The 27,056-nt window shown below is 44.7% G+C and overlaps 3 protein-coding genes across 6 annotated transcripts in view; all 3 read left to right on the top strand.

Moving 5' to 3' along the window:
• ppm1ba (protein phosphatase, Mg2+/Mn2+ dependent, 1Ba) overlaps window positions 1–7,440 on the top strand; it is a 33,290-nt gene extending 25,850 nt beyond the window's left edge. For 3 of the 4 annotated variants that reach the window (XM_074645521.1, XM_074645517.1, XM_074645518.1), the window contains one exon: window positions 2,189–7,440. In XM_074645521.1, the coding sequence (XP_074501622.1) occupies window positions 2,189–2,218 (30 nt within the window). In that variant the 3' untranslated portion in view covers window positions 2,219–7,440. Of the gene's footprint in view, window positions 1–1,431; window positions 1,449–2,188 lie in introns of all 4 variants that reach the window. The other variant, XM_074645522.1, reaches the window with a different exon arrangement.
• A 2,729-nt stretch (window positions 7,441–10,169) lies between these two features.
• slc3a1 (solute carrier family 3 member 1) overlaps window positions 10,170–27,056 on the top strand; it is a 19,112-nt gene continuing 2,225 nt past the window's right edge. The window contains exons 1-6 of the mRNA XM_074645511.1: window positions 10,170–10,725; window positions 12,889–13,068; window positions 13,188–13,333; window positions 14,775–14,900; window positions 16,082–16,201; window positions 21,858–21,982. Coding sequence (XP_074501612.1) covers window positions 10,293–10,725; window positions 12,889–13,068; window positions 13,188–13,333; window positions 14,775–14,900; window positions 16,082–16,201; window positions 21,858–21,982 — 1,130 coding nt within the window. The 5' untranslated portion in view covers window positions 10,170–10,292. The remainder of the gene's footprint in view (window positions 10,726–12,888; window positions 13,069–13,187; window positions 13,334–14,774; window positions 14,901–16,081; window positions 16,202–21,857; window positions 21,983–27,056) is intronic.
• LOC141773541 (uncharacterized) lies at window positions 24,182–26,562 on the top strand. Its single transcript, XM_074645385.1, has 3 exons — window positions 24,182–25,108; window positions 25,511–26,445; window positions 26,481–26,562. The coding sequence occupies exons 1-3, from the start codon at window positions 24,182–24,184 to the stop codon at window positions 26,536–26,538; spliced, it is 1,920 nt and encodes a 639-aa protein (XP_074501486.1). The 3' UTR covers window positions 26,539–26,562.

Genomic DNA, 27,056 nt, shown 5'->3' with positions numbered 1-27,056 from the left:
TCTGAGCCGTCGGGGAGTGGAAAATCAGGGCTGAAGTTGTGTAGTGCGAACTAGGCGTTACAGAAAACGATCCGAACACTTTGTCACTCATCTGGCGATAGCAATGTGCTTTTGTCCGCTGTGACAAGAGTGTGTGGATGAAGCATTACGTTTATTTACATTTTCTATGATTTCATAACGTTACTACTAGGGATGTTAATAATTAACCGTTAACCCACATTAAGAATTTTAACTAAGAAGATTAACGCTATTGGTTTAACGGTTAAAAGAAATATTAATAATTAATTAAAAAGCTGCGCAAAACCCAGAGGAGCGACTCATCACTTAAAGGAGAAAAGCTGGTCCACCTTAACAGACCACCTTAAGAGAGTCTGAGCCGGCATTGCAGGATACAGGAAGTTGACTCGGTCTCTTGACTTCGCTTCAGCTGAGGAGTTGTTGCCTTGTAGCATTTATTCACCGACAAATAAACTGTAAACACACTGCTACACCTACGTTCACAGCTAGAACGCCACCAACAACCCCACACTCACCACCAACACACACACACACACACACACACACACACACACACACACACACACACACACACACACACACACACACACACACGGTCTGTCGGAAACTCACTAAAGTTACACCCACTGACGTGTGTGGCAACGGGGGAGCACGAAGCCACCAGCAGCGCTACAGCTGCTAACGTAGCACAAATACACACAGGGTTGTCGGACACTCGCTGTCGTTACGCCGGGCAGACACACAGCTGACAACCTGCTAAACTAAACCGAACTAAACTAAACTAAACCAAACGGTGCGGTGGATAGTTACTGGGAGAGTGGCTACATGTCCGTGACACTACACGCAGCACCGTGACTGCTACAGTAACTGTCCCGGATGGGTGAACCGGGGACTCTTGTCAGTTAACGGTTAATAATCAGATTTTTTCAAAATTAGCATCCTTAGTTACTACTCCACTGCTAGTTTAGTCGTCGTTGCTGCAAAACTTCACCTCAGTGAGTCCGCCACTTGCTGGAAGTTTGTTTAGTTGTGAGAAAAGTCAGCTCTACAATGGTCGCTATGGAAACGGTACACATAAAAATGGCCGCCGCTCTGAACATGCAGCTACATTGATTTGAATGGGAATGTCCGTCCTACTCCTAATTCTATTTCTATGGATGCTCCCCTGTTGTTATATTTAATGCAAAAAGCGAGAAAATAATTACTGATGGCACCTTTAACTGTTTTTGTTTGTCTTTTAAGACAATATTTTATCATAGCAGCACAAGTAGTGGAATTGTTCCACTCTTCAAAATGGTGTGTAGTAATACACACACACACACACACACACACACACACACACACTCTCTCGCAGACATTGATAAGGGATGTATCGATATGTCTAACTGTGTGTTCACCCTCTGATTAACGCAGCCCTCCTGTTTCATTTGGTAAGTGATGACATATATAACTGTTACACCCCTCCCCCCCCTTCTTCCAACCCCTCATCTACACGCACACACGCACACACACACACATTATTACAGGCATGTAAGTGGTGACCTGCTCCGCATATCCCCCCTTGTCACTCCATCAGTCTCTACTCCCTGCTCTGATCTACTCTCTGGCATGTGGAGCTCCGTGACTTTAAGGTCCGTGTGTGCGTATGGACGTCTGTCCGGGTTCAATGAGGGTGAATGATCGTTGTCTTCTGGTCCTGTCCGTCCCCCCCTCTCTCACGTCAACACGCACACGCCCCACACGCATGCATCGCTGCCTCACTCAGTCTTTTTCCACAACTGCACGCAAGTGTGTAACAGTCTTCGTTTCTGTGTCACTCCCCGCAATAAGAGGAAAAAGGCCTTGGGATTGTTGTTTCGGCGTATTGTTGCAGAAAGAACCTCCACACTGAGATTGAAAGTGTGCCCTGGCTTACTCTGCTATTGTAACTGCTTTTCTACTTTTTTGTTGTTGTGTTGATTGTAGGAAAACCTGGCCTTGAACTCCAGGTTGGGAAGCAAAAGTCATTGAATGTGACTGTCATGATTGTTTTTACATTTGATAATAGTGTGCTCTCTTTTTTTCACCCCACTCTCCCTCCTTGGTCCTTCTTTTTTCCTCATTCCTCCTTCCCCCATCTCTCTCCTCTTCATTCTCTCTTCCCCTTCTCTTTGTGGCTTTCCTCTTATAGAGCGGAGCCGAGTTGGAGTACCACTGGTAGCTGTCCAGCACAACTGCCTGATCCCCCCCCCAAAAAGAAAAACAGGACCACTTTTCCACACAAGATCACATCCATACTCACCTTTTAATTTCCTCTGGGATTTTTTGATTTTTTATTCCCCCACGCTGAGAGATCAATGGAAGCAGAAATCCTGGTTTTAAAAACAACACACCCCAATGTGGAGGACTGCAAAACAAATTTTGTTTTGTAGAACAAAACGGGGAAAAATAAGAACACCTGCATTGATGTCTGAAAGCAGAACTACATATACACTATATACTTTAGAGAGGCAAACAAGCACAGTTTCTCTTGCCTCCTTGTTTTCTCGCTTTCTTTGTGGTGGTTGTTTTTGTTGTGGATTGACGGAGACACAGGAGCGGCCCTGCTCTGAACGCTCTGGGGCTCTACGGTGCCTTTCTCAGAACCGAGAGAGAAGGGAGGCCCTCACAGCCAGCCAGCCATTACCGAACCAGTCACTCATGGACGTTTGTAATATACTGAATAGACTAAAGTGGTTTGTTGGCTGCATTTTCTTTTGGCATTATTTGTTTGGAAGTGTGAACTTTACTTGCACCTGACTGGCAGCCAACCCGACCACACGAGCCTGCGACTCCCCACACACCTCAAGCTAACGCTGTCCAGTACAGGCAAGCTTGGGCATTACTGGTACTCAGATGGAGGCCCCAACACTTCCTACCTGGCTCGTCTCACACAACTCCTGGATTTAAAACGCCGCTATCCAACGACTTCTGGCCTCAAATTCATCACCTGAGGCTACACACCATGAACACAAAGGGGGAGCACTCACAAGAGAACCGAGTCTGTCTGGCAACTCATTTTAGTTTGGCTCCTCCGTAGTGCGTCCAAACTAAAACAGGACATGGGCCGGCGTGCCTGGCTGCAGATAGGAATTACATGGAGGTGGTTTAAACTCAAGTGTGATGGCTCTACTTGCACGTCCCTGCTCACTTTCTCTCCTCCCTGTCTTTGAATACCCAGACACACCAACCCGACATCAAATACGCCCATTTGCGTCTCTTCGGGTCTCCTTTGTCTTGCCCAAAAAGTTTCACTCAAACGCACCGCAAAGACGACAGCCAACCACCACGTACGTTCTGCGCCTGCGTAAGACGAAATAACTCTCCCTACCAGGAGTCGGCAGTAGTCTGTATTCGTCATTCAAAAAGGGTAACCAGCCGTTGTTATGATACGTACATGAAACAAAGCAGCGTTTTGCCGAACATTTTCACACCAGTCTCACAGCTTCATTCCAGACGGCCGTGTTGCTGTGAAAATATCCGTGCGTTGGAATGATCAGATGAGATGAAGATGAAATATGAGAGGAGCCTTCAGTGCTTTTCCTCTCGACTTTACTCGTTGGCCTGCTTTCCTCACTTCCGTTTCTCTTCTCGTGCACTGATTCGTTTAAGCTGAACAGCCAATCAGAGGGATTTCTCTCACCGGCGAGCTCCGCCGCCGATTCAACATGCTGAATTGGGCGGAAAAAAGTCGGACGTGGGCAGACGAGAGCCGACGGTCAGGACTCACCACAAAAACTAGGCCGACACCAACGGCCCCAGAATGTCCGACTGTCAGCTTGGTGTGTCAGGGCCTTTAAAGGATGTCATCAAACAGTTGATTTCTCACTCTTCCTTCTCTCTCTCTCTCTCTCTCTCTCTCTCTCTCTCTCTCTCTCTCTCTCTCTCTCTCTCTCTCTCTCTCTCTCTCTCTCTCTCTCTCTCTCTCTCCCCCCCCACCCCCCGCTTTCTCTGACTCTTCATATGACAGAAGAGACTCGGCTGTCATTTGCATCGGCAAACATCGCCAGAATCACAAGCTTTTGAGCTGTTGAGATAGAAAGATAGAAATTATATATTAAATTCATATATATAGATATATATATATATATATATATTTTGATTTGTTTGTTTCATCTTAATTCCCAGCCATGGTATTCATTGTGGCCTAATGTGCGTGTGGTCTGCGTGTGTGCACGTTTTGTGTGTAGACAAATTAAAACCCCAAACAAGTTCGCACACACAGTGTTCCCACACAGCAGCGTTCCAAAGACAGGGTTTAGGGATAAATTCCAGCCTCTCCTTCTCCTCCTTCTCCTTCTCCTTCTTCTTCTTCCCCCTTTCTCCTCAACACACACAATCCTGCTTGTGCTACGGCGTACCTTTTTCTATCTCTCAAATATCATACGTAAAAAAAATATTCCTTTTTGTTTTTATTGAAATAATTCCATCATTTACCTTGGTTTTTTTTTAATGTTTTTTTGGTATATAAGGCTTTTTCAGAGTACTGTGGCTGTGGCCCTTTTAGATGGATACGAAAACGACAAGGGGAGCATGAAATATACCTTGTACAGCAGATTGGGAGAGAGAAGTAGGTGTTTCACTGTATGAAGTAAAGCAAGGACGCCGTAGGGACAGACCAGAACAGGCCCTATACCCAGAGCCGCGTTCACACCGTCACTGAAATCGCTGTCCGTCATTTTTTTCCACAGCTACCTTCGTAGACTTTGCCTTCTCTGTCTGAGAAAAAGCATCCTTTTTCAGTCTTGCGCATAGACGAAGAGGATACACATACTTTGCATGTGTATTCTTTTCTGTAGATGCATTTAAAATAGGCTATAGAGTATATACAAAATTGTAACATACACTTTTCGTTTCTTTTTTTTTTCAATCATTCAATGGCAAATTGTGCTTTCTGAAGTGGTAGTATTGAAAGAGAATAGGCCTAACTAAAAGAGTTTGCTGGCTGATTTAACATTCTTGTGGTACACTTGCTCTCGGTGCCATATGACAAATAGGTACTTGAATGTGTAGTTCTTTTTGCAGTTCCGTTGTTTTAATGGGATGATTGATTTTTTTTTCTTTGTTTGTGGTGGAGGGCGTGGGAGGGGGTGGGATCTCTATAGTTGTGCATGTTTTGTGATTGAGGGAGGAGTGTATTTTGTGTGCGGATGGGGATAATGTAGGGCATGTTCAGTGTGGTGGAACACGGTGTTGCTGCTGTGTTCAGACCAAGAGCGAAGCCTCACTTTACTCGCACGAGTTGGACCGCCGCCAGTATCGTTTGTGTTCATTCGCTCTAGACGTGCCGGACAGGAGAAGGCGCTCGTCTCCATAGATACCAACAACTTTTCTTTCCACCATCAACCATGGAAGAAATAACCACCGCTGCGGCGAGCTGTGTTCACATACAGTGACATTGCACCGACTGTGTCTAGCAGCCACACGTTGCTACTGCGGTACGAACCCAAAATAAGCGGACTATGCTGTGATTTAATTGCATTGAACGGATAAAAAGGATGCCGAAATAACTACGTTATGATGCTGATTTTTAAGAAGTCTGAATTCATGCTCTGTCGGGTCTGTCCGCAAGACGACAAGCAAACAACTTTTAAATTGCTTGTTTTCTGAATGGAGTTTGGATCGATGAGTCACAATGACGCGAGTTTCGTGTGTTCGCCCATTTTGCACTATTCGCGTTGCTTGGGGTGAATTTGCGTCTTTTTGCGTCTTTCCATTGATATTGTATGTAATCGCGCCGTGTGAAAAATTTGCTTCGCTCATGATCTGAACACACCATTGGAGAGGAAAGGTGATGGTCACTGCATCTGGTTAGATGTTGTTTGGAAATTGAATCATTCCATTTGTGGACTCACTACTTGTGGACAACATATTTCAACATTGTATTGTTAGGTTCCACCACACTGAACACAGTCCTCTTTTTAGGTTTATGTTTAAGCTATATCAGACACTGGGCTAGGAGAAAAATCAAGGGAGGGAAGGAAGGAAGGAAGGAAGGAGAACCTTTTATTTTTCTGAATGTAATTTTTTCATTATTCACACTGATTCCACTGCATGGACTGAATACAAGCAGCACTGCAGCATCACAGTCTCTCCTCATCAGTCATTTAATGACAAAACAAGCTCCCTTCATTTCGAAACACACAATCATTATTCTGGTTGGAATATAATCTGAAGAATCTCATGAGAAGACTTCTCACATTTTCAAAGGAGACTTTGGTTGGCTGATGTCTGAATAATTTGACCCTGACTTGTTGCTTTGATTTCAGGATATGTTAAAGGGATAGTTCAGGTGTTTTGAAGTGGGCTCGTATGAAGGTACTTTAACATAGTCAGTGTATTACCTACAGTAGATGACGGTCGACACGCTCAGCAGACAAGAGTACCGTCACGGAACCAAAGCGATGTACTGCTGTGGACAGGGCAGGCAGCAAAATGTATTTTAGCCTCCTAAAAGAAAGGCTCAACCAAAAAAATCAATATCAGTTTAAGTGTATGCTATATTTAGAATATTTTCACCATCACCTTGCCATCAGACAGCCCTTTCCGACGGGGAACTGAAGCCATTGTATCCATTTATGCTCTCGCCAAAGCCACCAGCCTCCCCGTGTTCTGCAAGGTAAAGTTACAGTTTTTTTAATGGAGTCTGGTCTGATTGGTCTGATGAGTCTGATGGCAATGTAAATGTACCGTTTTTTTTTAGGTGAGCCTTTCTTTTAGGTGGCTAAAATCGTATTTGCTGCCGGCCCCGTCCACAGCAGTACATTGCTTTTGTTCCGTGCGGTAACTCCTGTCTGTTTCTCCAAGCTGGGGGCGTGCCGACCGTCATCTACTGTAGGTAATACACTGACTATGGATAAGTACCTCATAGAACCCCACTTTAAAAAACCTTAACTATCCCTTTAAGTAAAAAGAATGTAGTCTCCTGAACTGGGCCGGTGGGTTGATGTGACCGTGAGAACCCCAGAAGTTGGAAGGAATTGGAAACGGCTACAAAAAAGCAAAAGACAGATGCGACATTCCTCATGTGGGCTTTTTTTAGGATGGAAATGTACTCTTTGCCATCTCCTTCTGTCGTCTCTGGTCACTCTTTATATACATACTGTTAGAACTGACAGATGTGTGATGGAAATGATAAATTCCACACCTGTTTTTATTTATTCCAGTGCTTTTTATCTCTCATAAAAAAAATGCTGTATTTTGAAGACAGAATGAGTTGATGATAAGCCAGTAATGTGTGACCCACTCACCTTCACCTTTGAACTTTTGAAAGGACTAAAGGTAGGGAGCTTTATGAGACACCACCATCCCTTCTTCCTGTACTAATTTCCCAGTATGCTATTGTGATGTTACAGACCATACAGTGAACATAAACGTCAATAAAAGATGGATTTAAGTTTAAAACTGCTGTTTGTTTTTTTCCCCCCAGTGGCAGCTTGAAATGTCAGCTTTGTATTTTTTCTAAGCTTTCACTGTTCAGTACAACACAATAGAAAGTTTGTACTTTTTTTTTTTGCTGTTATCCAAAGAGGGTTTGTGCCCTGTGTAGTGGTGCACATTGTTCCGTGCCAGGAAACACAAAAAGGCTTTGTAAACAAGACAAAAGTCACCATGTAGCTCAGAAAAGAAACAAGTCTTTTGGAACAGTCTGGTGTCCTCTGATTTTTTTTTTTTTTAAAGACTTTATTTAAGAAGTTTTGCATTATAAAATCATATACAAACCTACCGAACTTGTACAAACATTACCCTGCATTGTACCCACCCTTTATCCCCCCCTATACCTCCACTGGGACCAAGAGCACACTCAGAAGGAAAAAACTATGACATTAGGTAAATTATCAAGAATAATATTTAGGGGGAAAAGGAGAAAAAAAAGAGTATGATTTAGGTATAAATAGTAAATACAATACAATAAAAAAACAAAAATTAAAGAAAACTTTGTTAGTTACAGAAACAATACTCTAAATAGAAAAAACTGTAAAGCTGAGAGTCTTGTGGATCCAATGAGCCCAACTGTATTCATGTGTGATGATGTTAGTCCCCATAGGAGACATTTCATTGTAGTGAGACCATTTTCTGAAACGTGACCTCACTGTATAAAATGACCTGTGGTGACCTCTAGGATAATCACAGCCTCATGAAACTTCACAGCCACAAACTAGAGACCTAGAGCATTCAGAGGATGGATGGATCAAACTAGAGACCTAGAGCATTCAGAGGATGGATGGATCAGACTAGAGACCTAGACCATTCAGAGGATGGATGGATCAAACTAGAGACCTAGAGCATTCAGAGGATGGATGGATCAAACTAGAGACCTAGACCATTCAGAGGATGGATGGATCAAACTAGAGACCTAGACCATTCAGAGGATGGATGGATCAAACTAGAGACCTAGAGCATTCAGAGGATGGATGGCTTTCCTAGCTAGATTGACAATAAGGGTGTTTCTGAGCAGTTTACACAACACAAGTGCTCGCCTTCCAATCACCGAAAAATGCAATTCTTGCAGAAATCTCCAAATGTCAAAGGTTTTCGATCCCAAATCACAGCATGTCTTTTTCTATGGTGTTCCTCAAGGTCTTGGTGTCTTAATGTGGTATTTTGGAGGGATTATTGATCATTTTCTATCAATTCTTGAGTGGTAAAAAATGGTTAAATTTAGCACCGAATCTGTGTAACAAATGATATCAACCCGAAAATTGCTGCGACAACTTATGAGACAGAAGTGAGCATGAGAATGACCATCATAAACTTCTATCATTATGTTCTAAACCCTTATACACTTTCACAATTCATTATTCATCATTATTTATTTTATATTTCTTATTCATGACTAGAACATCATGACACATAGTGTTGAGCTGCACCTCAAATTAATCTTCAGGTTCCCAGCTTTCAGATGATGTGCACCACTTCTATGTGACATCTACTGTTGACCTGCTATCTCCCACTAAAGACCCCCTGTCTCCCACCCTACCCCTCTAAAAAAGAGGGTGGAACGGTGAGGAGTTCATATTTTTCTTTACTTTGACAGCTGTCGTTGCTAGTTAGTTGCTTTTTCATTCAGAGTTTTCATAGAAGACATTTAATGAGCTTGAAAAAGACTTACTCACCTTTACTATTGATTCTGTGGGCTTACATTTTGGTAATAAAACTTACATATTGTAAAAAGTGACATTTTCATGGCTTTTATATTATAAAGCAGGTTTAAGTTCTATCTAAATACTGTGAACGTATCGAAACGCTTAATCCACAGAGAAATACAGACAGCCCGTATTCAGAAACTGAGCTTTTGAAACAAGCCGTCAGGATTTCTGTCCATTTGTGATGTCACAAATCTACAATATTTAGACCATTTCACAGTTTTAAACGTAAACATTCTAAATGGGTCCCAGTTTATTTCCTGTTGCAGTGCAAGGCCTATGAAAAGGAGGCTGGGTCATGGGCGGACATGGGTCTTGGGGTACGGGGTACAACACATGCGCAGTGTAACTGAAGCTGTGGTCGTGCGTTGCAATTGGCTCAATTTCGGCGAGTGTAGGCCATTTTACTGCGCATGTGTTGTACCCCCAAGGACATGACTCGTGACCCAGCCTCCTTTCCATAGGCCTTGTTGCAGTGCATGTGAATGATATCAGATGACAGGAAGTAAACATGGACCCAAGCTGTTGCCTAGCAACGCAATTCTGTTGCAATTCCATTGAAACGCACTAAAACGGAGCGTTTCAGACAGAGGGTAAATACAGGTATGTTCAAGCAGACAGTATGAGGAAAATAAAAGTTTTTTTAAACATTAAAGCATGTAAACATGTTCTAGTAGAAACACAAAATACAAGTATGAACCTGAAAAAGAGCACGATATGTCCCCTTTAATGTGCTTTTACTCGTGTAACATGTTAAATGACGCTGCAGTGTTTTCAAACTTTTATTAAAGTAAGTAAAAGAGCAGGAATACTCTCCCAGCACACATCCAGTATCAGCCAACACTGCTACAAGAAATGTTAATCTCTCTCCATTCCCATCCAACTCTCCAGTTTCCCACATTCCTCAGGTGCCACTGGTGTGTGTGTGTGTGTGTGTGCGTGCGTGTGCGTGCGTGTGTGTGTGTGTGCGCGCGCGCGTGTGTACTCTGACCCTCTGAGCAGTATTACAGTGTAATGTTGGCTCATTGAGTCAGTCTGTCTCCCAGTAGAAGAAGTGCTAGATCAACACAGTGTGTATTCAGGTTCTTCCTCTCCAGAGATCTGACCCAGATGAGTTTTAAGGAGAGTGCCGGTATGGAGCTGGGTGAGGTCACCCGGAACCTGGGCTACCAGAACGTGAAAGGCAGCGGCTCTGCGGCGGACACCGTCAGCGCGGAGCCGGCGGAGAAGCTCGACTCGTCGGCCTCGCTGAAGCTGGATGTGTCGGTCACGGCCGCGGCGGAGGAGTACACGCAGATCAAACCGTACGCCGGGATGCCCAAGGAGGTGCTGCTGCTGTACTCGTCCCAGGCCCGGTACCGGGTGACTCGGGAGATTCTGTTCTGGCTCCTGGTGGCCTGCACCCTGCTGCTGGTGGCGCTCACCATCACCGTGATCGCTCTGTCTCCGCGGTGCCTCAGCTGGTGGCAGGTCTCTCCGGTGTACCAGGTCTACCCACGGTCCTTCAGAGACTCCGACGGGGACGGGGTCGGAGACCTCAAAGGTGAGACCTGCTGCGACCTGCTGCGTCCTCTGAGACACATCTTTAAACAGATAACGTCACCCTTTATAAAGGCTTTATAATTATTATCTCACTGCTTTATTCATGACTAATAAGCCATGTGGTGCTTTACACATTAAACCTGCAGTAGGCAGAATGTTTTTGGCATCATTGAGCAAAAATTCCATAATAACCTTTCAGCATATTGTAATTCAAGTGTTCTGAGAGAAAACTAGACTTCTGCTCCTCCTCATGTCTCTGTTTTCAGGCTTTATCACAGGTCATTTCAGAGAGAGAGAGAGAGAGCGTTCCTATTGGCTGTTCATTCAACGGAGGCAGCTGTCAATCACGCGCAAACTCCGATCAAACGGTGAAACTAGGCAGCGCTGATCAAATATGGATTAATATTCTGTTAGATAGAGATAGATAGAGAGAGAGCAATCCTTTTGGCTGTGCTCCGGCTGGTGGGCGGTACTTGGTATTTCCTCAACTGATCTCAACATGGCTGCCGGGTCACAAACTTTCTCATTTTAAAGCTAAACAGTACACTATAGGATGATTCTGAAAACATTTTATGCGTGAAATAGACATTACAGTAACAGAATGTTGATTCATATTTGGTCAGCACTGCCTAGTTTGACCGTTTGATCGGAGTTTGCGAGTGATTGACAGCTGCTCAGAGACGGTAAGGCTACAGTGACCAGACGTCCCGGTTTGTCCGGGACTGTCCAGGTTTCAAGCTGGGTGTCTCGAGTCCCGACAAATATCTGTATTGAGTGTTTACTCAAATGTCCCGGTTTTCACCACAATTAAAATGATAACAATATTATAATTACATAGAAGTTTATCATGTTCCACTCCTTAATTAATTTGTGCATAAGTATATATACAGAGAGCCAGCACAGCGCACCGCTGCAGTCTCTATAGAGAGTGATGTTGCGGGAGGTCAAGCCACAATTACGCACGGACACGGAAGATCCGCTGGTTATATTTAGTTTAGTTTAGAAACCACAGAACTCTCCGTGCTTATGTGCACATCAAACGTGTCGTTTTGATTAATTATTCTACACAGTTCCTTCAGCGCATCAACAGGCATTTCGTTCCGCTTATAACTCCATCAGGACCGGCCGTTCCTGTCAGTCTTTCACCCGATTTCTCCATCCTGGACAAAATCTCGTCTGAGCTCCACATTGTTAATTATAATAGTCTGAGACTGTGGCGAGCAACTTGAGATTGTTCTGGTTCAAAACTAAAGTTGAAAAATAATTTCCGTAGGCCCAGACCAGGAGAACTCTCTACAGGACTCCCAAACTGTCAGTGGGGGTCATGAGGGGGATAGTCTGTGATTAAAGGGGGAGAAAGTAGTGAATATGATAAGTCCTGATTGTTGATTCCACTAAAAGTTCTCGTTTTTGCCACTGACAGGCTCACATGGTTATTATAAGTGTTTGACAACATTATGGAAAGAACCCTACAGAGAAATTAAACCTTTTTCTCTACTTTTTGCTTGATCCGGCCTGTTTGTTATTGTGTGTCTTGCTCGGAGAAGCCTCGCTCTGAAATCGCGCGTCATGTCCACATTGTAAAAAATCATCTAAATATTAAGCCACGACATTGAAAACCTTTTAGTTAACACTAAGCTATGCTTTCTGTACTCCCACACAACAAACTCTACCAACACCGGTGTCCCGTGGCACTCATCTCTCCAACTCTCACTCACGTTTCCACCGTTGTCTTCCTGCAACAAGTCATATGACACAATGGCAAACGGAAAGCGAAAGGTAAGAAAAGGTTTTATTTCTCTTTGGGATCCTTTACATAATGTTGTCAGACACTTATAATAATAACAATCTGAGCCTGTCAGTGGCAAAAACAAGCACTTTTAGTGGACGTTAACTGATGGAGCCAGGTTGTCCCAAGCGATTAACATCGAAGCCAGTTTAGCGGCTGCCGGCTGCAGCGTTCTCCCTCAATACTGGACCAGTTTCAAAAGTTGTTGTCCCTATTAGTCACTTAAACACAAAAAAACATGGGAAAATAGGGTCCAGGTTGAAAAATACCCAAGTTACCCTTTAATACAGCTCTTATATGTCTCTGTACATTTTTAACTGGGACCTAGTACTCCAGTATCCAGTATTGATCATTGTGGTGTCTCTGGTCTGGCAGGAATCCAGGAGCAGTTGGATCACTTCCAGTACCTGAACATCAAGTCGGTGTGGATCAGTCCCGTCTACCGCTCTCCCATGAAGGACTTTGGCTACGATGTGGAAGACTTCCGGGACATCGACCCGCTCTTTGGAACCATGCAGGACTTTGAAGAGCTCCTGGCTGCAATGCACGACAAAGGTGAGTACTTTCATTTCCCCTGTCCTGTGTTTGTAGAGATTTGATGGTGGATCATCACGCGTCATGTTTTGGGGGGTAGTAGCAGGTAGCATGTCTTTGACTCTCTCTGTTTCCACCAGGTTTGAAGCTGATCATGGATTTCATTCCCAATCATACCAGCGACCGACACCGCTGGTTCAACTTGAGCCGGACCGGAGATCCTTATTATAAGGATTACTACGTCTGGGCCGACTGCAATGGAACTGCACCGAGGCCTAATAATTGGGTTGGTATTGATTTTCACTGAACCTTCACTGATGCATTGCAGTGCACTATATCAGTGATTCTCAAAGGGGTCCGGGGTACTCTGTCAGGGGAGAAATAATGAGCAATACATTATAAAGTTGTTCTGTATCATTAAATCAGATGGGGACCGTTTACATCAATAAAACAAGCATACTGTGTCCATTACTCCCACCCACGTCAGCTTTGGACCAATAGAAACTCTGATTGTGACACATCAAGTTAATCTGTCATGAATCAGTGACTTCACTCAGGGCGCAACCAACCGTTGCTGCTGCTGCTTAGCTTATTAGCCAGCTAGCTAGCTGGCCAGCATGAAGAAATATATGAGTCAGTCCACATTGTCAAGTGATGCTAAGCCCAAACCAGCGAAATTGAGAAAATATGACGGGAGTTATATCGAGCGACAGCGACGGGACACCAAAATGCGTCATGTGTCTACAGTTCCTAGCGAACGAAGCCATGAAGCCGGCCGAGCTAAAGCGACATCTGATTAGAAAAGCACCCAGAATATCAAGGCAAAACAAAGTGGTGTTAACATGATTCATATTGAAATGTGTTTCTGTTTATCACTAACAAACAAGTCTGAAGTATTTAGGTTGAAAAGTTTTAGAATATAAATAATTCCAATGGCTGCTAAGAGTACACGCTTTAATCGGTGTTAGGATTATGAGGGGGTCCTCAGAAAATGTTCTCCCCTTTAAAGCTGCAGGTGTAGAAATGGAGCAAATATGATTATAAAAAGTTTATAAAAATATGCACGAGACAGGTAATCTGAAAAAATCATGTGCCTCTGTGTCCTCCGGTGTCAGAGACAATCAGAGCCGAGCTGGAGTCTGCCGTCCAGCAGCCGGCTGTCAATCACTCGTGATCTTTGACCAAACGGTCCAACTAGGCAGCGCTGATCAAATATGAATCAATATTCTGTTACTATAATGCCTTTTTCTCACATAAATTGTTTTCAGAAACATCTTGTAGTGTACTGTTTAGCTGTAAAATGAGAAAGTTTATGACCCGGCAGCCATGTTGAGATCTGTTGAGGAAGCACCGCCCACCAGCCAGAGCACAGCCAATAGGAACGCTCTCTCAATGATACGACCTGTGATTGGCCAAAGATTTTTTAAAGTCTGAAAACAGAGCCATGAGGAGGAGCAGAAGTCTAGTTATCTCTCAGAACACTTGAATTACAATATGCTGAAAGGTTATTATGGAATTTTTGCCCAATGATGCCAAAAACCTTTCTGCCTACTGCCACTTTAAGGTGCCCCAATAAGTTTGAGAACCCCTGCACTATATAGTAGGTGTGATGTATTGGAATTTACAAATGTATAATTCGGAGTTGGAAAAAAGTTCTACAGTCATCAGACGGCTAGTTTCTAAACTTCCTAATCCTCTTCTCCTGTTTCCCTCCTCCTTTCTCTCAGGTGAGCGTGTTTGGGAAGTCATCATGGACGTATGATGAAGTTAGAGGACAATGCTACCTGCACCAGTTCCTCAAGGAGCAACCAGACCTGAACTTCAGAAACCCACATGTCCACAAAGAGATGACTGTAAGAGCACATGGCCACACACACACTGCTCTTTCGCACATACATTATCTCTGATATTGACTTTTTAGATTTTTGGTGACTCACATATTGTATCTTATACTAAAATGTATCTGTATGTGTCTATTCTGTGTAATCAGCAACAATGTGTGATGGCCAGCTGATTACATATTAAGCTAGTTAACCCTCGTGCGTTTTTAACTGCTGCTACACGGCACAAAGTACAACAAAAGGAGAGGAAAAGGTCAGACTGTACCTGTGTGTATACTGTGTGCATGTTTATGCTGAAATCAATTTTACAATAATCAGATGACGCTTCAGCACTTAGGAGTCTGGTCTTGTATTCCACAGTCATACTGTAGACACAGTATTTTAAAAATTAAAGCTGCAGTAGGCAGAATATTTTTGGCATCATTGGGCAAAACTCCCATAATAACCTTTCAGCTTATTGTAATTCAAGTGTTCTGAGAGAAAACTAGACTTATGCACCTCCTCATGGTTCTGTTTTCAGGCTTTAGAACATCTAGCCTATGACGGGAGACTTTGACCAATCACAGGTCATTTCAGATAGAGAGCGTTCCTATTGGCTGTTCATTCAATGGAGGCAGCTGTCAATCACTCGCGAACTCCGATCCAACGGTCAAACTAGGCAGCGCTGAACAAATATTAATCAATATTTTGTTACTGTAATGTCTATTTTTCTCCTCAATTGTTTTCCAGGCTGGTGGGCGGTGCTTGGTATTTTCTCAACTGATCTCAACATGGCTGCCGGGTCACAAACTTTCTCATTTTAAAGCTAAACAGTGCACTACAAGATGATTCTGAAAACATGTTACTCAAGAAATAGGCATTACAGTTACAAAATATTGATTCATATTTGATCAGCGCTGCCTAATTTGACTGTTTGATCGGAGTTCACGAGTGATTGACAGCTGCTCAGAGACGGCAAGGCTCCAGCTCGGCTCTGATAGGTTGTTTTCCTCCGGTCTTTGAAATCTTGCAGATGCTGTTAGGAGCACCGGAGGACACCGGAGGACACAGAGGCACATGTTTATTTTTCAGATTACCTGTCTCATGTGCTACTGTCAGGATATAGTGATCATTTTATAAAACAAAAATGTAATCATATTTGCTCCAATCCTACCTACTGCTGCTTTAAATTTATATCTCTGATTCTATTTCAGGATATTATTGATTTCTGGCTGGGGAAGGGAGTGGATGGGTTCCGGATGGGTGCAGTGAAGCGCCTCCTGGAGGCTGCACACATGAGGGACGAACCACAGGTGGACCCAAACAAAGCGCCAGTGAGTGTCACCTCTTAGCACCTCATAACATCTAACCGCACTTTCAGCTACTGTTCCCATTGTTCACTCTTAACGGGCACTGCTCGTGACAGGCAGCACTGTTTGCCGGCTTAGCACCGGTCAGCTGTTTGTCCTCACGTTGACTCGACTCGGGCCACCAAAGATGGTAAGGCCCGTCTGATCTGCCAGTTAGAAATTGATCCATGTCAAATGGCAGAGCAGCAGGTGTGACACATTTAGCCCCGCGTAAGGCCGAGCTTCAGCTCCAATTAGATTTAATTTCAGTGACTGACGTGGGGGTGAAGAATTCTTGAATCCTATAGTTGTAGTTATCATTTTGGATAAACTGACCTCGACCCTCTGAGACCCACAATAGACCCGCTTTTGTCTTTTTTTAGGGGGGTACAGGTTTTTTTTAGGGGGAGATAGCAGGTCAACAGTAGATGTCACATAGAAGTGGTGTACATCATCTGAAGGCTGAAGATTAATTTGAGATGCAGTACTGTGTGTCAAGTTGTTCTAGTCATAAATCCGAAATAAAAATAAATGAATGAATGAGTGAATTAATATAAATAGCGAAAGTGTATAAGGGTTTAGAACATGATGATTGAAGTATATGATGGCCATCCTCATGCTCTACTATGTCTCATAAGTTGTTGCAGCAATTTTGGGGTTGATACCACTTGTTACATATATTTGGTGCTAAATTTAGCCATTTTTTACCACTCGAGAATTGATAAAAATGATCAGTAATCCCTCCAAAATACCACATTAAGACACCAAGACCTTGAAGAACACCATAAAAAAAGCCATGCTGTGATTTGATATCAAAAACTTTTAACATTTGGAGACATCCTCTGAATGCTCTAGGTCTCTAGTTTGATCCATCCATCCTCTGAATGCTCTAGGTCTCTAGTTTGATCCATCCATCCTCTGAATGCTCTAGGTCTCTAGTTTGATCCATCCATCCTCTGAATGCTCTAGGTCTCTAGTCTGATCCATCCATCCTCTGAATGCTATAGGTCTCTAGTTTGATCCATCCATCCTCTGAATGCTCTAGGTCTCTAGTTTGATCCATCCATCCTCTGAATGCTCTAGGTCTCTAGTTTGATCCATCCATCCTCTGAATGCTCTAGGTCTCTAGTTTGATCCATCCATCCTCTGAATGCTCTAGGTCTCTAGTTTGTGGCTGTAAAGTTTCATGAGGCTGTGATTATCCTAGAGGTCACCACAGGTCACTTTATACAGTGAGGTCAAGTTTGTGAGGTCTCCTTTGGGGACTATCATCTTCACACATGAATACAGTTGGGCTCATTGGATCCGCTAGAGTCTCAGTTTTACAGTGAGACCCAATGTATGGAATTCAAGATTGTTTAGGGACCCCAGTATGCAGAAATATTCAGATACACTATTTTAGAAAAGGCAAAAATAACACATTTATACTGCATTCAAACAACTGCATGTTTGTTGCCCCAAACTGCATGTGATTATCATAAAGTGGGCATGTCTGTAAAGGGGAGACTCGTGGGTACCCATAGAAATCATTTTCATTCACATATCTGGAGGTCAGAGTTCAAGGGACCCCTTTGAAAATGGCCATGCCAGTTTTTCTTCGCCAAGATTTAGCTTAACTTTGGAGCGTTATTTAGCCTCCTTCCTGACGAGCTAGTATGACGTGGTTGGTACCGATGGATTTCTTAGGTAACAAGCAATATTCAGAGGGTCTATTCAGTCATTATTTTTCCACTACTTTTTGCTACTGCTCTATTGTGCTCTCATCGCCCAGCAGCTCTTCTTTCCTCTGAGCTCCAGAGATCAAAGTTCAGCTTTAGTTAACCATCTCTGTTGTAACATTGAGTTATGCAATCATATTATGATTTTTATTCTGTTTAATTATATAACGTGTGACATGTCAGAGTCCAGATTTCAACGAGCTGAGTACTACTGTGGGCAGAAGAAGAAGCAGTACTTTATAGTGCAGCTGGTAGAACAAACAGAGAATCAGAGTGGGAGAGGTCACACTGTACTGCTTTCATACATTCATTCATCATTTATCTCGGTGTCAGGTTCACCTTGTGCCCTTCTGGAGGAAATCTTGGAATTCAATTCAGGTTTCATGATTCATGCAGAGTTCCCTAAGAAAGAGTTTTTGTTCTGTGGAGACTGAAGTTATTTCTCACAGAGGACAGATTAGTTAGAAAAGAGGCATATTTTGGTGGATTAGCGAGTCATTGGGATTTACTTACCACTGAAGAATAACTCTCTAATACTGAGACTGACTCATCTACTCACTGCTGCACTGACTGACTACTCATTTGAACAACCCACGCCGAGCTGCGCTTTATAGTGATGTTGAACAACACGAGGGTCACTGTTGGGCACGGTGACACAGAGAGAGATTTTCATGCATTTACAAAAAGTGGAACATTGCAACCAGGGTCTGAAATTAACTTTTTTCACTTCCTGCCACTGTGGCAGGCAAGTCGTTTTTTTTGTCTGCCTCTCAGAAATTTTATCTGCCACTTTTGAAATCTCTGCACTAAATGAAGGAATAACATTTTAGATCTGGTGTCATTCAATGCTCGATATATTTTGCACAAAAACACATTATATGCACAGTAAATTCCAGAGTTTGAATAACACCGTAGCTTTTGGGGGTGGAAGGGTACTGTACACAGTACTGCACTTTATTATTGTCATCTATAGTGATTATTTGCATAAAAACACACCCATAGCAACGGTCTGTCATACATAGCAACTGTCTGCTATAAAGAAATAACAGACCGTAGAACGCAGTGATTGACCAATCAGAATCGAGTATTCAACAAAGCCGTGTAATAACGTGGGGGGTACACCCTACATGAGAATCAAGACGATTTTGGGCTCGATTCCGCCCCGTGACAATCCCTGATTTTTTGATGGTTCTATAGATGATCTTTCCAGATGTTCATGTGGTGTGAGGTATGTTACGAGTGTTTTTACATCCCCCGATCGGCTCAGAAGTCCATCCTGACAGCGATTTCAAGTCATAAATATTAAACATGTTCAATATTTACAATGGGATATCCTGTTGTGTGTGGGGAACCCCGAGGACAGCCGATGGCGCGGTCACGTGGGAACGAACAGTAGCCAATAGAGAACCAAGCTGACTGAAGTGGATGGACAACCACCGCCGTCATGGCGGCCGCGGCTAATGCATGAGCTCATGCATGAGCTAATGCAAAACACGAAGAATAAAAGTAGTAGTAAGATGGAGCTCAGAAATGGAGGACCAACTTGTTGATTTGTGGCAAAAACACAAGTGTTGTCTCGATGATCTCATCCATATTTTTTCCTTTTTCTTCGTGAATTTTACGACAAAAGTATGTACAAAAACTTACATCGCTGTCCTCCACCATGTTCGTTTACACTAAAGTCATGTTGGATCGCGAGAGATTTACTTCTTTTTTTTCATTGCAACTCTTGTTGTCTATGAATGAATCTGTTAGTGTGTGGTGTGCTGTTTGGGCGAGATCGTTGCTCACCCCGCATTGTAGGAACAAAAATCTTAAATTTAACATAACATGTTATGTGTGGGCTCTCTCACATTTTCAACATCTACCAAAGGTCCCATATCGTGTTCATTTTCAGGTTCATACTTGTATTTTGTGTTTCTACTAGAACATGTTTACATGCTGTAATGTTAAAATAAAACTTTATTTTCCTCCTTTGAAAAGCTCAGTTTTTTCAACGGAATTGCAACGGAATTGCGTTGCTAGGCAACAGTTTGGGTCCATGTTTACTTCCTATCAGCTGATGTCATTCACATACACTGCAACAGGAAATAAACTGGGACACATTTAGAATGTTTACGTTTAAAACCGTGTAATGGTTTAAATATTTGTAGATTTGTGACATCACAAATGGACAGAAATCCTAACGGCTTGTTTCAAACGCACAATTTCTGAATACGGGCTGTGTGTATTTCTCCATGGATTGAGCGTTTTGATTCTTTCACAGTATTTATATATCACTTAAACCTGCTTTATAATGCAAAAGACATGAAAATCTCACTTTTTACAATATGACCTTTAAGATTTGAAAAATCTTTTAGTGTGGGCCAGCCTTAAACTGGCTGTAATGTAATCGCTTGGGGCAACCTGGTATCGCCAGTTTACATCCACTAAAGTGCTTGTTTTTGCCACTGACAGGCTCTAATTGTTATTATAAGTGTCTGACAACATTATAGAAAGGACCGTACAGACAAATAAAAGCTTTTTCTTACCTTTCACTTGATCCGGTCTGTTTGTTATTGTGCGTCTCGCTCGGAGAAGCCTCTCTCTGAAATCTCGCTTCACATCCACATTGTGGAAATCATCTATATATTCCCCCATGACTCTTTCTGTACTCCGACACAACAAACTCTGACAACACCGATGTCTCGTGGCTCTCCTCTCTCCAACTCTCACTCACGTTTCCACCGTTGTCTTCCGGCAACAAGTCACATGCCACAATAACAAACAGGAAACAAAAGGTAAGAAAAACGTTTTCTCTGTGGGATCCTTTCCATAATGTTGTCAGACACATAATTACAATCTGAGCCTGTCAGTGGCAAAAACAAAAGCACTTTTAGTGGACGTAAACTGACGGAGCCAGGTTGCCCCAAAGGATTACATTACAGCTTGTTTAGTGGCTGGCGGTTGCAGCGTTCTCCCTCAATATTAGACCAATTTCAGAAAGTGTTGTCTCTATTAGACACTTGGACATAAAAACATGGGAAAATAGGTTCCAGGTTTAAGTTATACCCATGGGGAAATTCCACCCACAGGGCCCTAATGTGACCACAAAGACCAGTGCAAGCATTAGGTTAATGATTTTAAGAGGACCAGTCCTGGACCTGCTTCAGTCCTGCAACCTATTCAGGGGACAGTGACACAATACTCCTAAACACCTTAATGTGTATATCGTTTAGTGTGTGAGAAACTCAAACACAGGGACGACCCACAGAGAGGACCCGGCCATGAATCTATTCACAGACTTAATTACTGAGGCAGCAGCAGCAGCAGCGTTAGATGTGCTGCCAGCCACATGAGCGAACCGTTGAGCCAGTAAAGCACATAGTTGATCTGAATTCAAAGCTACAACCGGCACTAAACCACTAAAGCAATAATGATAACAGATAGCTGGTCTGTTATGATTAGCGGAGTCACATTCAAGGTTGAAGAAGTTATCCTTTAACGCGATTTATTTTTCTGCCTGTGTCTCTTTTTTTGTGGTTTTATGAAGACTATTACAACCACTTACAACCAATAAAATTAGCACCAAACGTTAAATATTTTTGAACATTCCTTAAACACAACAGTACTCCTAAGTCTGCATCACTTGGTCTCTACTCTCTCTATTTGTTTTTTCCAACTACCTGGCCTGAGACTGGACCCCGTGCTTTGGCCTGACAAAGGAACACATTTACACCCAGGCTCTATAACTCCCAGTGGGCAGAAGAGGAAAATACAGTTGAGCTCTCTTAATCCACTATCTCAGGGTGAAAGCTTTACTATGAATGGACCGCACTAGTACCCTAAACCAAATGCAAAACACGTAGGCTATTAATCCAATAGGCCTGAAATCCAATAATAGCTACATTACCTCATATTTATTTCTATTCCTAACACTGCAGGAGTCTGTGACGTCAGAGTGGGACCTCCACCATGACTACACTACCACTCAACTGGGCCTGCATGACCTGCTGAGGGATTGGAGGGCTGAGATGGACGTCTACAGCCGTGAGCCGGGTAGATACAGGTACGGGAGGAGCCGTAACAGTATACAATAACTCTGTTGTATAAATTAGGACTGGTGACGCTCTTACCTTCTTAATTTGCTACTATATATGATTAATGTGATGATGATGATGCCATAAGGTCCACGTAGCTCATCATTCATAATTTGATTTCTTATGCAACAGTCCTGTGTATTGTATTGCGTCACTTATGTCCAATTTACAATTTGAGTGGGCCTGTTTCATTACTGTCTATAAATATGTTAAAGGGGAACTACGGCCATTTTCAAAATTCATACATGTTATTCCTATCGTCTAAGACAGTCCAAAAAATATTAGTAAACATGAACAACTCTCCCAAACCGAGTGCTAAAACTCAAACTTGTGATGTCATAGGGTATAAAGTGTGGAGCTGCTCCATAGACAATGAATAGGGAGAGATGTTGTAGAGGACACTGAGAGCAGCCAGGGGAATGTTCTGAGTATATGGGAACATTTTCTGTTTCACAGCTGACAACACTACAGTAGAATAAGCCTCATTCATTTGGGTATAAAAAAGAAATCAAACATTCTGTGGTACCATAAAATCAGCCTCCCATTCAAAAGCCGGGTTTCCACCAAAAGACTTTTAGTCCCTGGAACTACTTTTATGGAACTAAAAGGTTCCTTCAGCCCACTGTTGTCTGCGTTTCCACTGCGGTCTAAAGACCTGCGAAGATTAGGCAAATTAGTCCGCTGACGTATGAAAAAGCAACATGACATGATGAGGGCTGCTGGTGGTCACAGTGGTAAACACACTCTGCAGCCTGCAGTTCAGTGTGTCTGCCTGTTTACTCTAAAAAACACATTGGAAAAAAAAACGTTTTGTCCCACTGCGACGATATTTACTGCTACGTACATATATTTACTGATGCACTTTGGATGTAATGAATGAAATGCAGAGAAGAGCGTCTGTCTCCACAGTCAATCATCTGTTGAGTGTTTGATGGTTATTTATTTGTGCTTTAGAACGTAGCCGCCGTGACACAATCAAACAGCACCGCCGCGCTACGTCTCTCTCTCTTCTACCGCTCGCTCTGTCAGCTCGGTCACGATCTCTCTCTGTCTCTTTTTCTCTCTGTCTTTTTTTAAATGAGTCGGGAAGCTGACAGCAGAGCAGAGCTTTACTTTTAATGTTGTCAAACAGAGAGAAACGCTCTCCCCTCGTCCTAAAATGGTTCTAAATCAATACTCTCTGGGAAACATCACCTTAACGTGGTGGAGAGGTTTGTGTGTCCCTATGACCCTGAGGGCTGTGTTGTCTGGAGCCTCGTGCTCCTGGTAGGGTCTCCCATGGCAAATTAGTCTTAGGTGAGGGGCCGGACTAAGAATGGTTCACAAAAACCCCAATGACGACACGAGGCAGAGGAGAAGTTACCCGGCCCGGAGGAAGCCCGGGGCCCACGTCTGGAGCCAGGCCCAGACGGAGGGCCCGTCAACGAGCGTCTGGTGGCCGGGCTTGCCACGGAGCCCGGCCGGGGATACCCCGAAGAAGGAACGTGGCACCCCCCTCCTCTCCATCCTGTGGGCTCACCACCTGCAGGAAGAACCGCTTGGGTCGGGTGCGCTGCCACACGGGTGGCAGTGAAGGCCAGGGACCTCGACGGACTGAACCCGGGCGGCAGAGGCTGGCTCTGGGGACGTGGAACGTCACCTCTCTGTGGGGGAAGGAGCCGGAGCTTGTGCGGGAGGTGGAGCGCTATCAGTTGGATCTGGTAGGGCTTACCTCTACGCACAGCCTCGGTTCTGGAACCGTACTCTTGGATAGGGGTTGGACTCTATTCTTCTCTGGAGTTGCCCATGGTGTGAGGCGCCGGGCGGGTGTGGGGATACTCACAAATCCCCGGCTGAGTGCCGCTATGTTGGAGTTTACCCCGGTGGACGAGAGGGTCGCCTCCCTACGCCTTCGGGTTATGGGGGGGAAAACTCTGACTGTTGTTTGTGCGTATGCACCAAACAGCAGTTCGGAGTATTCGGCCTTCTTGGAGACCCTGAATGGAGTCCTGTATGGGGCTCCAGTAGGGGACTCCATAGTTCTCCTGGGAGACTTCAACGCGCACGTGGGCAACAATGGAGACACCTGGAATGGCGTGATTGGGAGGAACGGCCTCCCTGATCTAAACCCGAGTGGTCGTTTGTTGTTGGACTTCTGTGCTAGTCATGAATTGTCCATAACGAACACCATGTTCGAACATAAGGATGCTCATAAGTGTACGTGGTACCAGAGCACCCTAGGCCGAAGGTCGATGATCGATTTTGTAATCGTATCATCTGATCTGAGGCCGCATGTTTTGGACACTCGGGTGAAGAGAGGGGCGGAGCTGTCAACTGATCACCATCTGGTGGTGAGTTGGGTCAGAGGGTGGGGGAAGACTCTGGACAGACCTGGTAAGCCCAAACGCGTAGTGAGGGTGAACTGGGAACGTCTGGAGGAGGCCCCTGTCCGAGAGATCTTCAACTCACACCTCCGGCGGAGCTTTTCTGGCATCCCTGTGGAGGTTGGGGGCATTGAACCCGAGTGGACGATGTTCAAAGCTTCCATTGCTGAAGCTGCGGCGGTGAGCTGTGGTTTTAAGGTCTTAGGTGCCTCAAGGGGCGGCAACCCTCGAACACCGTGGTGGACACCGGTGGTCAGGGAAGCCGTCCGACTGAAGAAGGAGGCCTTCCGGGATATGTTATCTCGGAGGTCTTCGGAGGCAGTTGCAGGGTACCGACGGGCCCGAAGAGCAGCAGCCACTGCCGTGACGGAGGCAAAGCAGCGGGTGTGGGAGGAGTTCGGAGCAGCCATGGAGAAGGACTTTCGGTCGGCACCAAAGTGCTTCTGGAAAACCATCCGGCACCTTAGGAGGGGGAAACGGGGAACCATCCAAGCTGTGTACAGTAAGGATGGGACACTGTTGACCTCAACTGAGGAGGTAATCGGGCGGTGGAAGGAGCACTTTGAGGAACTTCTGAATCCGACCAATACGCCCTCTATGGTAGAGGCAGAGCTGGAAGCTGATGGGGGACCATCATCAATTACCCTGGTGGAAGTTACTGAGGTAGTCAAACAACTCCACAGTGGCAAAGCCCCGGGGGTTGATGAGATCCGCCCAGAAATGCTGAAGGCTGTGGGTGGGGAGGGGCTGTCTTGGATGACACGTCTCTTCAACACCGCGTGGAAGTCGGTGACAGTGCCTAAGGAGTGGCAGACCGGGGTGGTGGTTCCCCTTTTCAAAAAGGGGGACCAGAGAGTGTGTGCCAATTACAGGGGTATCACACTGCTCAGCCTCCCTGGTAAAGTCTACTCCAAGGTGCTGGAAAGGAGGGTTCGGCCGATAGTCGAACCTCAGATCGAAGAGGAACAATGCAGATTCCGTCCTGGCCGTGGAACAACGGACCAGCTCTTCACTCTCGCAAGGATCCTGGAGGGGGCCTGGGAGTATGCCCATCCAGTCTACATGTGTTTTGTGGACTTGGAGAAGGCATATGACCGGGTCCCCCGGGAGATACTGTGGGGGGTGCTGCGGGAGTATGGGGTGAGGGGGGCACTTCTCAGGGCCATCCAATCCCTGTACGCCCAAAGCGAGAGCTGTGTTCGGATCCTCGGCAATAAGTCGGACTCGTTTCCGGTGGGGGTTGGCCTCCGCCAGGGCTGCGCTTTGTCACCAATCCTGTTCGTGATATTCATGGACAGGATATCGAGGCGTAGTCGGGTGGAGGAGGGTTTGCAGATCGGTGTGCTGAGGATCTCATCGCTGCTTTTTGCAGATGATGTGGTCCTGTTGGCATCATCGGTCTGCGACCTCCAGCACTCACTGGATCGGTTCGCAGCCGAGTGTGACGCAGTCGGGATGAGAATCAGCACCTCTAAATCTGAGGCCATGGTTCTCAGCAGGAAACCGGTGGATTGCCTACTCTGGGTAGGGAATGAGTCCTTACCCCAAGTGAAGGAGTTTAAGTATCTCGGGGTCTTGTTCGCGAGTGAGGGGACGATGGAACGTGAGATTGGTCGGAGAATCGGAGCAGCAGGGTCGGTATTGCATTCGCTTTACCGCACCGTTGTGACGAAAAGAGAGCTGAGCCGGAAGGCAAAGCTCTCGATCTACCGTTCAATCTTCGTTCCTACTCTCACCTATGGTCATGAGGGTTGGGTCATGACCGAAAGAACGAGGTCGCGGGTGCAAGCGGCCGAAATGGGTTTCCTCAGGAGGGTGGCTGGCGTCTCCCTTAGAGATAGGGTAAGAAGCTCAGTCATCCGTGAGGGACTCGGAGTAGAGTCCTTGCTCCTTTGCGTCGAAAGGAGCCAGTTGAGGTGGTTCGGGCATCTAGCACGGATGCCTCCTGGGCGCCTCCCTTGGGAGGTGTTCCAGGCACGACCAGCTGGGAGGAGACCACGGGGAAGACCCAGGACTAGGTGGAGAGATTATATCTCTACTCTGGCCTGGGAACGCCTCGGGATCCCCCAGTCAGAGCTAGTTAATGTGGCCCGGGAAAGGGAAGTTTGGGGTCCCCTGCTGGAGCTGTTGCCCCCGCGACCCGATCCCGGATAAGCGGTTGAAGATGGATGGATGGATGGATCAATACTAGAGTACTTCCTTGTTTTATGAATGAAGTGGTACAGTTGTAGCAGCAGCGCTATTTGAGTGTTTCACCAATCAGCGACGGATATCCCTGCAAACTCCACCCCAAAAGTTCCGGTACCTTCAGAAAGTGCTACCCCCCAACCAGGGCCTTTTTTGGGGTAAAATGTCCCCAGAACTTAATTTAGACCCTGGTCCTTGAGGTCGAAACACAGTGAGTTCCTCAAAAGGTTCTTAGTTCCTGGGGGAAAGTTCCTGTGGTGGAAACGGGGCTATTGTTGATGGAACAGCTCCAGACTTTATACCATATACCTCTATACTTTATTTAGGGAATAGCTCATGTTCAAACATATTCATTGAACTTTCCTGTCATGGAAATAACATATTGGATTCTTAATTTTGGTGGTGTTCGCCTTTAACGTGACACATAGTACCAAGACAGAAAATCATTTTTCAGATCATGCAATATAAATAAAAAGCCCAGACTAAAAAATAT

This window comes from Sebastes fasciatus, chromosome 9 (assembly GCF_043250625.1).
Source record: "Sebastes fasciatus isolate fSebFas1 chromosome 9, fSebFas1.pri, whole genome shotgun sequence".
Lineage (NCBI taxonomy): Eukaryota > Metazoa > Chordata > Actinopteri > Perciformes > Sebastidae > Sebastes > Sebastes fasciatus.
The sequence above is the reverse complement of the archived record's forward strand: the minus strand, read 5'-3'. Positions and strand labels throughout refer to the sequence as shown.

What these genes read in the sequence shown, in the direction of transcription:
- LOC141773541 (XM_074645385.1), top strand. Translation starts at nt 24,182, where the DNA reads ATGTTCGAACATAAGGATGCTCATAAGTGTACGTGGTACCAGAGCACC. An exon ending in GCCCAGAAATGCTGAAGGCT is followed by an intron (nt 25,109 to 25,510) that starts GTGGGTGGGGAG and finishes GTGCTGCGGGAG; the next exon opens with TATGGGGTGAGGGGGGCACT. An exon ending in GAACGCCTCGGGATCCCCCA is followed by an intron (nt 26,446 to 26,480) that starts GTCAGAGCTAGT and finishes GGGAAAGGGAAG; the next exon opens with TTTGGGGTCCCCTGCTGGAG.